This window comes from Harpia harpyja, chromosome 3 (assembly GCF_026419915.1).
Source record: "Harpia harpyja isolate bHarHar1 chromosome 3, bHarHar1 primary haplotype, whole genome shotgun sequence".
Lineage (NCBI taxonomy): Eukaryota > Metazoa > Chordata > Aves > Accipitriformes > Accipitridae > Harpia > Harpia harpyja.
This window is the reverse complement of record NC_068942.1, coordinates 65,534,297-65,549,364: the sequence shown is the minus strand read 5'-3', so window position 1 is coordinate 65,549,364 and position 15,068 is coordinate 65,534,297. Positions and strand designations below refer to the sequence as shown.

The 15,068-nt window shown below is 40.9% G+C and overlaps 1 protein-coding gene across 4 annotated transcripts in view; it reads left to right on the top strand.

Annotated features, from left to right (window-relative positions):
- Positions 1–15,068, top strand: part of ITPK1 (inositol-tetrakisphosphate 1-kinase) — a 159,459-nt gene that overhangs the window by 81,689 nt on the left and 62,702 nt on the right. For all 4 annotated transcript variants that reach the window (XM_052783027.1, XM_052783024.1, XM_052783026.1 and 1 more), the window contains one exon: positions 11,143–11,260. In XM_052783027.1, coding sequence (XP_052638987.1) covers positions 11,143–11,260 — 118 coding nt within the window. The remainder of the gene's footprint in view (positions 1–11,142; positions 11,261–15,068) is intronic.

The following is a 15,068-nucleotide window of genomic DNA, read 5'->3' as shown; positions in this document are numbered from 1 at the left end:
AATAACAACTGTATGTGGGGATATTGTTTCCATTTTCTAAGCTTTTGTCAGGAAGAAGGTGTATTATATAGTACAGTTTGGATTTTTTTTTAACAGAAATTAAGATACAATTCAGTTTCAGCATAGAATTGTCTACTGCAGAGATCTCAAATTTCCACATTTTTTTCAAAGTGTACATGATGGTAGGGGTGGGAACAGGAGACTGTAGGGAAAAGCTTTGCAAAATTTGAAGAAATTGTACATTTCTGTCAGGCTTATTGAATCTTGCATAATGGCATTGATTTTACCACCTGGACTTTTTGGTAATGCTATTTATGCTTTCTCTAATACTTCAGTTCTACCAGTTTCTCACCTGGTGCTATTTTTTCACCCTACAGGCTAAGTCCAACCTGCATGCTTAGGGCTGTTTTCACGCTCCTCAAGAGCTGACTGCAGTTAGAGGAGTGCTCTCCTGCAGCATGTTAGGCTGTAAGCCTGAATTTGGCGTGGAACCTGAAGGGCTCTTTGGTTTAAGTGTAAATTTCAATGGCTGTTTGTTCTCAGACTTCTTGAGCCCTCAACTATAAGGGGATTGAGATACAGGGGGAGATGGGCAGGTGGGAAGGAGTCTGTTGACTGTTGTGAAGGCGTCAGCCAAACTAATGACAAAACCAGGTATGCTCCCAGGAGGCTTATGTCCTCTGTATGGCAGTCCACGCTCCCGGTGGAAGTTTCTAGACATACACACATCAGAAAAGGCTGCAGACCTCTGATGTACAGGGATATTCTTACTGGGACAATACTATAACCTTCACTAGTGCTGGCAAATCTTACTTGAGCTGCCTCATCTCAGAGCAGCTGAGAAATAGTTGTATTCAAATCCTGTGTACCGTGGTACGTGGTGCTGGGACCCCTCCAGTTATATGCCTGTTGGCAGGTGCCACCTATTAGTGGATGTGCCTCCTTGTCATTCCTGTATGGCTCACTTGTCAGGTTGTGCCCTTGATTAAAGTTTAGAGGCAGTGCAACATGCTCCTGTTTCACTGCAATTGCTGTTTTCCAAGATGTGATTGTCAGTGTCCTACAGTGACTTTACTGAAACATTCCCATGTCTCACAGGCTGGTTAACTCCCCCTGTGTTAAAACTGTGGAGCAACTTGTTGCAAACAGTTTTAAATCATAGCCTTAATAAAAGCTAAATAACCAAACTCACGTTGCCCTAAAAATCCTACTTTATCTATTTGAGTATAGCCTTGTGTGCAAGTTCAACAATTCAGCCTTGCCTCTCCTCTCCATCCCATTAGAAATAGTAAATCAAGAGTGTCACCATATTCAAGGTGATCCCCTGTTAAAGGAAGCTGCGTAATAGCATCCGTGTGCTGTGTTGTTTCTTAGGACTGTGCTGCAGCTCTTGCTATCTTTGTTAATCTTGGAAATCACAGAGCTTTCTTTTTAGTGGCCACTGAAGGGAACCAGTAAGAAACCTTCCCTTAAGATTTGGGGCAAACAAATCTTACTGCTCTCTGTTTTCTGACCCAGCTCTTCTCTCCCATACTGTCCAATCCATCTGTGTTAACATCACCTCCCCTGCCTCCTGTGCCTGAGTTTTTTGTTGGCAGCATGGCCTTAATCTCATACAGCATGTACAGTAATGGCTGAGCTGTTGGGTCATTGATTTGGACTGTGGATATGCTTCTTGTGATATGCTAACTAATGAGGAGAGGTGAGAACAGTTGTTGATCCCAGGGAGTCATGGAGAGTACTGACAGAGGTATTTGATACAGCATGTCAAATTCTTCCTGTAGGATTTGCATAGCGATAAATTGATTTAAATACCTGCACAGCACAAGAGCATTCAGTTACATTAGATATTTTTGCAGACCTGTCTGCTGCCTTCTAAGAATAACAGAGAACAAAAGGGGAAACAAGTTGGGCTGGAACAGGTCTGGGTTACAGTAGAGTGAAACAGAAATAACTGTAATCCAGAGACTAGATAATAGGGTTGAAATTCAGTCTTCTGTCTGTTACCATTGCTGCTATTGCTGTAGAACGCGTACATCTTTTTGTGCCTCAGCTTACCACCACCCTTTCATAATTTGGTCTCTATTTCTTAATAATGGACTTCATAATTTTCCTGTAAATATCAGTATTCAGGCAAAAATAATACTGTGGGTTTTGTGAAGCTAATTTGCAGTAGGCTGATGGGAAGTTTAAACATTTTTTTATTTTGATAATACTGGAAATTTGGATTTTGTGTCAAGTGTTGTAGAAAGCAAAGGTATTGTTCAAACACATGGGGCATATGCTGCATGTAACTCAGCACCCTTTAATTGTCAGTAGGTCTGTTAATCAATAAGCAAGTGTATCAACAGAAAACCTCTCTTTACAGTAATGCATGCTCCATATATATTTTTCCAGAGCTCAAGTAGTAGAGACAGATGGAGGTGAGGATAAGTTTCTGAGCAAGTTAGATGGAGAAGAAATAATTCCCTGTCTCCTGACTTGGTTGGTAAATACAGTTGAACTTGTTCAACTAACAGTGTGAACTGTATAAGAAGGAAATAAATCGGGTGAAAAGCACCCTATGGATACAGAGCATTGTCTTATACCAGTGTCATCTTTGCAGAGGAAGGTGGTGAATTCTGCTCATTCTTTGAGGACTCCGACATTTTCATCTTCATTTCACGTCCCTGGTGGTAGTGGTTTTAGTCTTTTTTGAACACTCTGCCTAGTTCCAGTTTAGCATTGCTGTGTTCAGAATGGCAAGCTTCAGCCAGGCATACTCTGGAAAGGCTGTTGCAGGTCTGTGCTAAGAAACTTGCTTAATTCTTCTTGCAAAATGCTTGCATCCAGCTGGCTGGTGCCTTCAAGGCCTTCATTTTTAGGAATATTAAATTTAACCGCAAATGAAAATAACAAAAAAGCCAAGAATGTTAGAGGAGAACTTGATGTTCTTTCTTCTCTCCCTGTCATTAGTTCTTGGTTGTACAGTAAACACTGTATTATCTAATATATCTATTCTTTCTGAGGATGCCATCTTCCTGCAAAGAAGTGCAATGTAATGCCTAAAGAATTAGAAGGGGATTCTGGAATGTGGGTTCAGACAGATGCTTTTCCACAGTTTCATTATGTGATCTAGACCATCCCATTTGTGTACCTAAGTTTTTGTTTTGCAAGCTGTAAATTAAAGGAAATGGTATTAACTCAATTTTGAGATTAATATGAGAAGCCCTTTAGGTCAACTCAAAATGGCTGTCATAAGGACTTGAGGTTTTGTTTGTTTCTGTTTGGAGCTCTGGTATGAATTTGTAGTAGCTATGATGACATCTGATTTACAGACTATGTTACAATAGTCACACTGATGTCTTGATGATCTGTCTTTACAGATAGAACGTTCTTTAGCATAGCCCAGTGGATGACTTGTCCACAATCATGTAGTGGAACTAGAATGTAGGTTTCCATTACAGGACTACACATACTTCTGACTGTGGGTATGGAATTATAATCTTTCAGTATCTTCAAAACTCATTAATTGGAAAAAGATCCTCTTCCGGTGCCTTCCAAACAGGGAGAGGATCTTTTTCTAGTGAATGAGATACAGGGCAGGGACCCCTGTGAGCAGCTTCTGAATGATATCCTCTCCCCAATAAACCAAGGCCTTGGGCTTCTCATTCTGCACATGCGACTGAGTTGTGCTACATCGCTGGCATGCAGGAAACTTTCATTGTAGTAAAACATGTACCCAGGAACCAGCAGAGCAGAGGAGAGGTCTGTCAGCGTTGAATTACATGCTAAAGTGTGTTTAAAGAGTATACTCTCATGTAATTTTGTATACAGGGTAGAAGCTGGCAGGAAATTGCTGCCTGTCTCCATCTGTCCTGTATTATTTTTAAGATACTGAAAACTATTAGATGAAGAGAAGTATATTCCCTAGAAAAAATAAATTGTAAGAATCCATTTGTATGAAGTGTATGGGGGGGGTGGTGTTTGGGTTTTTTTTAAACTAAAATCAATGAGCAACTTAGAAAATGTAAAGTGACCACCATGCAAGAGAGGTACTTATGTGTGTGTGATGTTGCATAAGCACTGTGGTATTTCTGGCACCTGCACACAAGTGGAAATAGCGTGGTTCTCTTATTGTTCATTAAATTGACCAGAAAGTTCTGATGATCTTAACCAGACCAAAAAGTGCAAAATTCATGATGCTAATTTTCCTGCTATTGAATATAAATGTAACAGCAAGATGATACCTGGCACCAGTCTTACTGTGGTTCCCTAAAGCAGTCTTCCGGGAAGCGGAGAGCAAAGGATCCTTGACCACAGGAGGAGGAACGATCTGCCAGGCTACATTTATGACCTTTGTAAGGATAACTTTTTTTCAGAGCTGTATTGTAGAAGCCTTGACCATCTCATCTGCAAGAGCTGAGAAGGAAACTGGCTTCACATTTACCTGAGTCTGTGTGCCTGCTCTCCTCTGGAGTCTGTGATGAACTGTTGTATGGTCTGGTGGAGAGTGCTAATAGACTAGGAAACCTCTTAGCATGCCCTTTTTGTCTTTCTGTTTAATGACTGTTCTCAATTGCCTTGTAAAAAATAATTGTTACGGGAGACTCTGAAAATGGCAAGGAGGAGTTGCCTTTTGCCAGAGGGCTTTTTAGCTGCAGAAGACCTTTAGGGCTGAGCTTTCCAAGGTCTTCATGCTAGTTGGATGTGGTCTGGACTGTAGTTTCTCAGGAGAGTATTGGTGGGTGCAAACTGTTCTCCACTACACTGAAGGTCAGTGATGAGTGCCTAGTAATCTCGTCCAAAGCCGAAATGAAGGCTGCCTGCAGCACCTAGTGTTAGTGCATGAAGTACAAAGTAGAGAAATCTTTCAATTTGCTTCGTAGGACGCTTAGATCCTTATTTTGGGGATGATGATTTTTTGTGGAGATGATGATTAATCTCCCTTCCTACCCACTGTAACACTGGACTGAACTGATTGAACATAGTTTATTTGTTGTCTAGTAAAAAATTGTTACAGTCCTTGGTGGTTCCTTCTTGACTAGAGGAACATGGAGAGAAGTCAGGTGGGAAAAGGCATAGTCCCCAAGGGTCCCTTTCACTTGCTGGTGCTCCAGTTCCTGTCTTGGTAAGAAAGAGAACCAAACTACCCCAGTTCCTGCCTTCTAGACAAAGTTTATGACTTTGAAAAGTGAGTATGTTTTGGCTTGTGTAAGACATTAGGGAATCGTTGTTATGCTCTAATTAGAGCAAAATACTCTCTGAGCAGCTGCCTGTCATAGCTGTAAAGGGCCTGAGTAGCTTCATTCATTGCAGCTTCATACTAATCTGTTCCATTCAAAATGATGGCTCAAGTGATTGAAAATCAATAGGGTTATTAATTTGCCTTTCAGAGCTTTTTCTGAACAGGTTCTCTTTGCATTAGCCTTCTTAAAAAGATAGAGCAGAAGCAGGTTTTATGCCTAGGCTTCTGCTATCAGGTTCATGAAAATTTAGTGTTTCGTCCCCCGCACCAACTGTTGACTGTCTCTGAAGTTGTCCAGGAAGGGCTCTTCTATTCTTGATTCATAAGCTTCCTTAGAAGGGTTTGGGACTGGAAGGAAGGAAAATTAGGGCGATATTTTGGAAGGGAAGGAGTTAGGGGATTGCTCTTGCTTGGAAGCGGAGAAGTGCATTTTTCTTGCTGCATTGATTGATTTCTTCAGAAGTCTTAGCTGCAAGAAGGTGATTTGAGTACATACTCATGCACGTTATGCCAGTGGATTTTTAATGCTGCTTTTTTTTTTTTTTTTTTAAGATACTAGCCCTGGGGTTCAGCCTTGTACTCTGAAAATAGTTACACTTTTCAAATTTCTTTTCATGTGCTCTGCTGAGAAAAGGCAAGTGAAAAATCCAAGGAAACTATCAAAGCTTGGTAATTTTTTTCTTATTGGGGAGATAGGGTGACACACAAAGTTGAAATGGTCTATGTACCTCAATTCACAGGCCAATACCTGTGTTTTTCCCATTTGAAAAATAATTCTGTCTTAGAAGAGCCTCATAAGCAGGCAAAATTAACTAAAAATTTGTCATTCAAGTGCTAACTGGTAGGATCGCTTCCTGTGGGTAGGCATTTGCAAGATGAAGCAGTGGTGGACTTTTGAAGGCAAAACAGGGAAGCTGAGTGCTTGGAAAGATGCTTTGAGATGTACAGTGAATAGAAATGTAACAGAGAAGATCTGTCCCCGCTTCCTCTTGCTGCCCCCCCTCATCCCTCCCAACCACTGCAGGAATCTCTTTTAGATTTAGAGACAAACAATTCTGAGATGAGTGTTTGTTCAAGATCCAACTTGCCTACACCTTTCCTTTTGGAAGGAGGTGTCCGTGAAAAGAGACCTTCGCAGTCCAGGACAACAAAAAGGAACTTTTAAGTCTGAATCTGATGCAAACTCTTTAGACAAGCTTGTGTCTGTCTTTACATCTGTTTTCCCATGGAAAATGTCAGTCTGTTTTTAGAAGTGGTCAACTTCATGTTTCTGTACATGGGAAAGCACAAACCCAAATGCTGGTATTGTTTCATTTGTTAACTTTTTTTTTTAATATGGAGCTTTTGTTTAATATTAAACAAAAGATTATAGAAGTTTTATTACTTAGTAATAAAATCAAGTCAATGAGTCAGTGAGTCTCTTTTATCATCTAATGACCTAATATTTGCGATAGATACGGTATCAACTTTCTGTTAAAATATAAAAAATAAAAATCATTAGCTACCTTTTTGGGTAAAATGGCAAACAACTCTATGCTCATCTATGCACAGGCTTCTCAAGAAAAGGTTTTTTTTTTTCTTGTTTTGTTTTTTTTTTTTTAGATCTCTGGGTTATATCCAGAGGTATTTAATAGGGAACATGAACTACTTGGTTTCTCTTTGATTTCAAATTTCATTGCTGGCCTTCTGCCAGTAACAGGGCTGGTGTACAGAGCATGACTGAATGCCAAGCCTGGAATACAAACAAAGGAGGATCTGCTAAAAGTCCTTGTTTCTTCTTGTTTGCTTTTATTATGACAAAGATTAGAAAGAGGAAAACATAGATGTTGTCTGGGTCAAGCTGAACTGCAGCCCAAGGACAGAACCCTTTCAAAATATTGTTGGGAAGCCTAAATGTCCTCTAGATTGTTGCCTGGGTTGTTGGAGTCTGCTGTTGGATACTAGTCTTCGGTAAATCCACCAAAGGAGAGTGCAGAGTTGTTTTGTTGAAATGACCAGAGATTTGAATATTCAAAGTTGAGAGGTTGTGCTGTACTGAAAGCTATCTCTTGGCTTCAGTGTTTCTCTCTTCCTTCTGCAACTGCTCCATTTTCAAGTTCATATCTATAGTAGCTCATCTGCTATCAAACTTCTTAAACACAAAACCTTCGTGTTCACCCAGATCTGTATTTTTGGTAGTGGAGCCGTTCTGTGCCATGGGAAGAGCGCTGCTACTTAGGCTACATCAGGAGTTTTTCAGTCTGTTAGGTGATCTTCACAGTTAAATATTCAGTAAAACACGATGCCTGAGTGTGCAGCAGTTCTTCGTAAAGAATCAAAGTCTATGAAAGGTTTCACATCAGCTACCATAATTGTTCCTGTGAAGCTAACAAAATTGATTTTTCTTATTGTAATTTCCTGTTGTGGGGAATTGGTGTTAAGGTTTGGATTTTTAAATTTGTTTATTTTAAGTTGTTTTCTGTGCATAGATATTGGAACTCTTTCTTTTGCATGTGCTGGTGACATACTGGTGGGAGACAGGCAAGGTGTTGGTAGGGTACGTGCCCAAGGGGAGGCTGGATGATTTGCTTTGGGGATCCTGGTGCAGCTTGATGATTCTGTTTTTGAATGCAGGTTAATGCTTTGCAATGGAAATCCAAGCAACACACAATATCATGAAAAGAGATGCACAGTTATAAGGACTTAAGTGCATTTCGATGCTTCTGTCCCCTAAAAAGCTTCAGCAGTTAACCACTACCTGTGTTCAAATAGAGATGCCCTATACAGATACATTGATGTTGTTCTGCATTGACAGACTCCTTTGCATCAAAGGGGAGGCTGTTTCTGGGTTCAGTTAAAATGAGAGATCTGTAGCTTGTCCCCAGGTTAGCTCTAGGAGACACTTACTTCAGGTCCCAGTCCTTTCCTTTACTCAGATGATGCTGATCTTCACTGCCCTGCTGACAGTCTCTGAGTTTTGCCGTTCCTGCGCCCTCTTGGCTGTCTGAGTACCTAAGCCCGTAAATGGAGAAGAGCTGGAGAATAGTACCTGAAATAGGTTTGATGCTGAGAAATCTCCTTGTTTTATAAGGAAAGCTCGTGTGTGTGTGTGAGAGTGAGTGAGTGCAGTTCTCGACATGAGTAGTTGGAAGTCCTCCAGACTTTAAATGGCTTCTGGAAAATAGTCCCCACCTCCTGCATCTTCATCGGTTATTTCATGTTTGCCTTACAGAGCTTTTTGGAGGCTCCTTAAGGCACTGGAAAGTTAGCTAAGATGCTCACTTCTGTTGACACATTGCCTGCTGTAGAATGGCCTTGGGATCATGCCTTCATTCTTGTTAAACTTCATTGTGCTGTGTCAAGCTTACTGCTTGGATGATCTTTTAATACATTATAATTGTAAATAAAGCACTGTGAAGTTCCTTACAGAAAGCATAAAAAAGCAAGTCTCCCTCTGGAAATACTTAGAGTAACATAAGCCAAAATAACAAGTGGAACACACCTAACCCAGGGAAGTGAGGATAGTTCTCAGTGCCGAGGTGAGCATCAGGAAGATTTGGGAAGGTGCAGAAGGAGCTAGGAGAGGGAAAAATCATTCCCTCCTTGGAGGGGAGTGAAGGGGATGGAGGCCACAGGCAGGATGAATGTATGTGTGAGAGGAAGGATTAGTACATACAGAGCAGGGGCTAGGCCAGGATGGAAGTATGGGGAGCTTGAATTCAGAGACTGGTTGAGGTGGAGGGGTGGTCACCACAGTGTGAAAGGAAGAGCTAGTTCTTGCATCAGAAACACCACAGGATGTTTACTGTCACATCTCTGCTGAGGTCATGTGTTGGAGCTGTGTCTTGTTCAGTTTGGCTACCAAGCGTACTTACCCGCTGCCCCACCAGGGTATTGGCTGTCTGTAATGTGCTCATCTTCTTGGTGTGCTCATGAAGATGCGTGCTGTGGTAGCTCCCTATCTTTTAAGCTGAGGCAGAGAAGGGCTAAAAGAGCTTCTTGTTATGCTTTAGATATGTTGAGATCCTAGAGTACAATTTCATGATCAGCAAGTTTAAGCTAATGCCCTAATCACTGGATCATCCTAGCTCCACAAGGTGTCTTTTAGCTGCTGCATGAAAGGGTACGTCTGCATTGACACATGTAGGTGTTTAATACATTAGGTAACAAGTTACTCTATCTCTTACAGAAAAGATTTTAAATTTTTTTTTTATTTGAAAGCTGACTGCTCTGCTTGAGACTCTGGAAGTACTGGGGGCAGGAGGCTCATGAAAACTGTTTTCTGTATGTTCTGGGTATTAATGACTTGAAGTGAACCCAGCTTCTGCTCCAGTGAGCCGAAGAGGCTTTTTATCTAGGCTACACTGCAAGGGTGAGACAACAGCTGGATCTGACAGTCTTGATGACTGACTGTGCAAAAGGCTCAGTCCCTTATTTTTCCCAAGTGGCAGCAAGGTTGAGCATATCTTTGGGGAATTCACTCTTTATATTCTGCAGGGATTATTAAATATGTCAGATGCATGTATTGCCACTGAAGGGTGCCTCATGCCCTCTGAAGGAAAGCTACTTGTGTCCTGTGGGTGATGCAGTGGGTTCTTTAAACCCCAATGTTGGATCCTCTTAGCCTCAGAAGAATAATCCCCTTTTAGCAAGCTATCAGCTCAGACTATGTAGTCAGCAGGAAGCAACAGTTTGCCAGTGCTAGGAGGAGTTGGATGGAGGAAGTCTGCTTCCCCCGTCAGCGTCTGGAGCAAAATCACTTGCTGGAAACAGATGATGCCATTCTTTTCTCTCCAGCTCATTTAGCAAAGTGCATCTCCTGAGGCCACCTCATCATGCTCCTAAGTATCTTTTGGAGTATGTTTTGTTCTATAAAGTAACCAACTTAAGGGAAGTAGGACTTTATGGAAGTCCATTACTTGCAGAAGCATTTACCATGCATTTGCATGAATGGATTTAAAGAAATGAGTGGAAATGTAAAGATGGCTTTGGGCATTTGAGTAAAACAAAGGCAGATGCTAACTTTGGAAATGTTTGTCTGATTTTGGATAGGGTAAGATGGATGCTTGTTTGTCCCATGGACTTTATGGGGCCAGGTTGGGGCAATGGTAAGGGAACACCACTTCTGTTCTGAGGAACAGAAGGAAGTTTTGTTGGGCTTGGAAGGGCAATACCTGGCAGCTGAGTCTGTGTTCATGGCCAAGATGCAGTAGTGCAGTCATGACCTCAGGGAATGGAGAATTGAGTTCCCAAGGTGAAGATGCATGAGAGCATTAACTTTGCTCTGTTACTGTAGTCAGGAGAGTAGAGTATGCACTTAGAGAAGTAGCAAGACAGGGCTTTCAAAACTCACTGAAGACACAGTGAAGCAGCAATCTCTTCAGCTCTGCCAAAAAAAATTCCAGCCCTTATCATCCAGCTCTTAACACTGTCTTCAGCCCAGCTAGAGGACAGTAATAATAACATTAAAGAACCCAGATGTAGTTCTGAGCTTAGTTCAGACAGTTGTGATGTTCACATGCAGTGATTCAATGCAAGGCTGACCCCAAGATAGCAGTGTGTCATCTTTCTTCTCCTAATTGCTTTTCTCAGCCCTGCTCACAGCTGTTACTGTGGCATTTTGCCACTGGCTCCCTTCTGAGTTGATGTGGTTGCAGCACAGGTTTTAGTGCTGATGGTGAGTCCACAGAAGAAATTTGCCATCCTAAAACAGTTAGCTGTCATGTTTGTGTTTGTTTCAAATGTCAGTGTCTAGACTGTCTGGTGACTTCCTGCATTGCCAATGTGCATTTGCCTCCCCTTGAAGAGAAGCTGGACGTTGAGGTTTTTAACGTTGTCTATTCTCTTCCCCTTCTCATTAGTTTTCCATACTCTTCAGCCAATCTAATGCCTTTTTTCTTTTTTTTTTCTTTTTTTCCTATGTGTTTGTTTTGCAGGAGTATATTGATGCTCATCCAGAAACCATTATCCTGGACCCCCTTCCAGCTATTCGTACACTTCTGGACCGATCCAAGTCTTATGAGCTAATTCGGCAAATAGAGGCATACATGCAAGGTAGGCCAATACCTGCTCTCCCTGAAGGCTTTTATTGTGACTAGAGAAGGAAGCAGCTGGCTTCTAGAGGCTGGATGTGAGGTTTGAAGTAGTGGTTTTGGGCCCTTTGCGTTCTGTCTCTCCATGGGAGTGCAAACACTGAAGCATTCCTGTGTCACAGGATTGCCCTCTGGAATCCCATGCTCTTCTTTTTCCATGTACACAAAGGAGGTCAGCATCTGGTTAAAAATACGATGTGGATTTAATGGGGAGCATATTTACTACAGTGAGCACTCCCAGAAATCTTCTGGAAAATATTGTCTTTTTGTGCGTGCTGGTGAATTGAAATGACTGTACAAACTTAGCAGCTTGTCATAAGAATCCTGAGGCCTGAATTCGGGGGAGATTTATGGAAGAAGAAAAATCAGTTTTGGAAAGGACTGAAAGAAATTAAATTGTAAATAGAGCTGAGGTCTTTGAGAAGCACTGGAAGCCTGTTGCACAAGTTAATTGCTAGGAGGAACATAAATGCACTTCTGGTGTTGGCTAGTTACCTGATGTAGACTGTTACCTTTAATTGGCATCATTTGAGTTATATTCCCATGTTTAGAAGTCATGCCTTTTCAACCTGAATAATTCTGGTATCTTATTTTAACCATTGTAACTGTTGGGTTAAATTAGTCTTTCATTCCCTTTCTACTTCTGTTACTGTCATATTCTTGAAACATTTATTGGCTTTTGAGTTTAAACCTGGAGTAGCTCTTGAAGTAACTGTTTCATATGTTAGATGACGATATGCGGGGGAAATTGCGTTGCTGAACTATGTTCATTATTGCAATTACCATTGTGATTGTATTATCACTATCTTGATGGGCAGATAAGCAGCTCATCAATTTGTATTTTCATAGTTGTGGATTTATAGACATACTGTTTGCATCTGACCTGCCCAAACCCATTGGCAGTGTCTTTATGTAAAAAATAAGACTAATAATTTGCAGCACTCTCCCTTGTCTTTTGCAATGTCTTTAGGAGAAAATGCTCAATTAGTTTAAAAGGATTTTGTTTTGGGGTGGTTATTGCTGTTTGTGAGTGGGAGAGGTGCTGAGGGAAACCTGTGCTCTGAGGAAGAAGTGGTTGGGATTTTGTTCTAGCAGCAGAGAGATTCAGTAGGGTTTTTTTTTTTTTCTTAAATTGCCATCAGTATTATTATTGTTATCTCTATGAGAACAATATGTTTGGGAGAGCATCCAGTTTTTGCAAGTAGTTTGTCTTGCGTGTATTTTGGCCTCTTCTGGTCAAACTGATGAGAAAAAGGAATAAATGCTTAAGGAGGAAAAAGAAGAAAGTATGTTTGTATTCAGTTAAAACTGACATTTTGAAGAGAAGCTGTTGATAAAGTTGAGGAATGAGGTAAAGAAAAGCTTCACCTGTTCTCACTGGCTGTTGCAGTGTTAGATGACCATATTTCTCCTGTCCTTGTGTGTCCCCCTGTGCCACCCCATCTCATCTTATTTCTGTCTTATCAGAAATACTGTGACAGAGACCTTGAACCAACTTTGTATTTAGCAGGGGGAGATCCAGGAGAGCTGAGTAATTGGCTAACTTCTAGTTCTGGCCCAAGTAGATCAGCCTCTGTATTCCTGCACATAATGATCTGCAGTGAGAAGAAAGTTCCACCTCTCTAGACAGTGTTGTGGGTTTTTTCCCCCTCCTTGTTTTTACCTGCTAAATTGTTTTCTACTTTGCAGCTGTCATGTCACACCCCAGGGCCATGAGCACTTAGAAAACACAAACAAGTAATACATCTGTGAATGGCATGAGGTCTTAGGAGCCAAATCTTTTTTTTTTTTTTCCCTCTGGAATTTCAAAATGGAAGTCACTACCAAGAAAATAATATTCTGGTCTTTAGCTGTAACTAGAGAGCCCAGTTTATCACAGGATACAAAATTGATGTGATGGGTTAAGTTCAGTGCAAGGGATTATTTTTTCCAAGGGAATGCCATAAACTCTGGAGGGTTGAGTATGTGCATAAGGAGAAATCTTCTGCTGTTTAAAGTCTTTCAAAAGAAAATTCAGTGTTTGTTTACAGACTAGTTTTGGATTCAGGTGATTGTTACCTCTCTAAATTATATTTTAAAGTAACTATAAATGAAGTATAGTCTTTATTTATGATCTTCAGTTTACACTTCATTTCAACCTGTAGACCTTACCAGAACTGCATAACTGAAGATTTGCACCAGTTGGGTTAAAGGGAGGATGATCCATGCTCTGCTGACTCCAGTTTGTACGGTGCTGAATCCTCCTCCCTCGTGTGTTGCCTGCACCTTTTAAAATGCCGGATGTTGCCAAGGTGACTGTATTCTGCAGCAGTAGGGCCCCATGTTCTTCAAACAGCTTGATTTTAAATCTAATTATTTTTCACATGTCCAAGTTAATGCCTTGCCTGTCCTTTTGACAGTGAATTCTCCATGCTTCCTGAAAAAGGGAATCCCTGTTTGAAGTGTCTAAAACTGGGCATCTGGACATCATTAGGCTTTCTGAAAGTCCTGTAGCTTGCTCTGAGTCAAGTGTCTGAGTGATGAGTACTTTGATCCAGCCTCCTGAGAATGGATTGGAAAGATGCTTTGTGGCACACTCCTTGTCTCTGCTACCAGTCTGTGGCCACTAAAGGGACTGAGGTGGAGGAGAACTAGTAACTAGGGCAAGAGTCATACGTGTAGTCTGAGGGAAAGCACAGGGTTGAACCTGGACTTTCCATGTCCTAGACTGATGCTGTAACCACTCAGTCCTTGTGGAAACACAAGGTTCATAGATTTGCAGATTCCTTGAGGTTGGAAGAGACCTCTTGAGATCATATAGTCCAACTCCCTGCTCAAAGCAGGATCGTCTAGAGCAGGTTCCCCAGGTCCATGTCCAGTTGGGTTTTGTATATCTCCACAGATGGAGACTGCATGACCTCCCTGGGCAACCTGCTCCAGGATTCACCTTGAACCATGTGTGCTAGCAGTTGCTGAGGTGACTTGCAGAGATTGTTATTTTCTTCAATATAGATAGTGTTACCTCCATTGGAAGGAATTGGGACTGTCTTCTGGAAAAAAAAAAGTTTTAAGAGATATTTTAGCATTGATTTTAATGGATTCTTTTTTGGAAGCAATAGTCTGGTCAGGGCTGTTGACTTCCTCTTTTTCCTGTTCTCTGTTATTTTGAGTGCAAGCTCTAAAAGAGCTAGTAATTCTGAAACCTTCACTTCTGAGTCTTTTTATAAAGATTTGAAAAGATTAAAGGTTGCATTCCCACATTGTGTCCTACATAGCTGGCAGGTGTATCTTGAAATAAATCACTGAAATAGTTTTTTGGTTTGGGGGTTTTTTGGGGGTTTTTGTGTGTTGTTTTTTTTTTTTTTTTTTTTTTTGCGATAGCAGTTGAGTTCTCTCGGCAGCTGTATTGCTTTGTTTACTTATCTGTGGAGAACTGCTTCTGATATAAAAGTGCTCTAGATCAGCTTCTGTAATGTTTGGTGAAAGATTAGGAGCATTATTTAACAGAAATTTCATTTTTAGCAGGGTATTGTATGGTTGGAGCTGTGTCAGCCTTTTTTAAGCCTTAACCTCATGAAAAATAACTAAATTCTCTGATGCCATGTTGAAAAGCTGTGATCCTACAGACTCCGAATTCAAGATCTGACTTTTTAAATTATGCTTAAGATGGTAATGGATAATCACTGTGATTAGGCACTAACTAACCTTTTTACATTACATTTTTAGTTTTAAGATTAAAAGCTTTTAAAATTCCGTATGTATCTTACAAGTAATAATCTAAACTGAAGGAA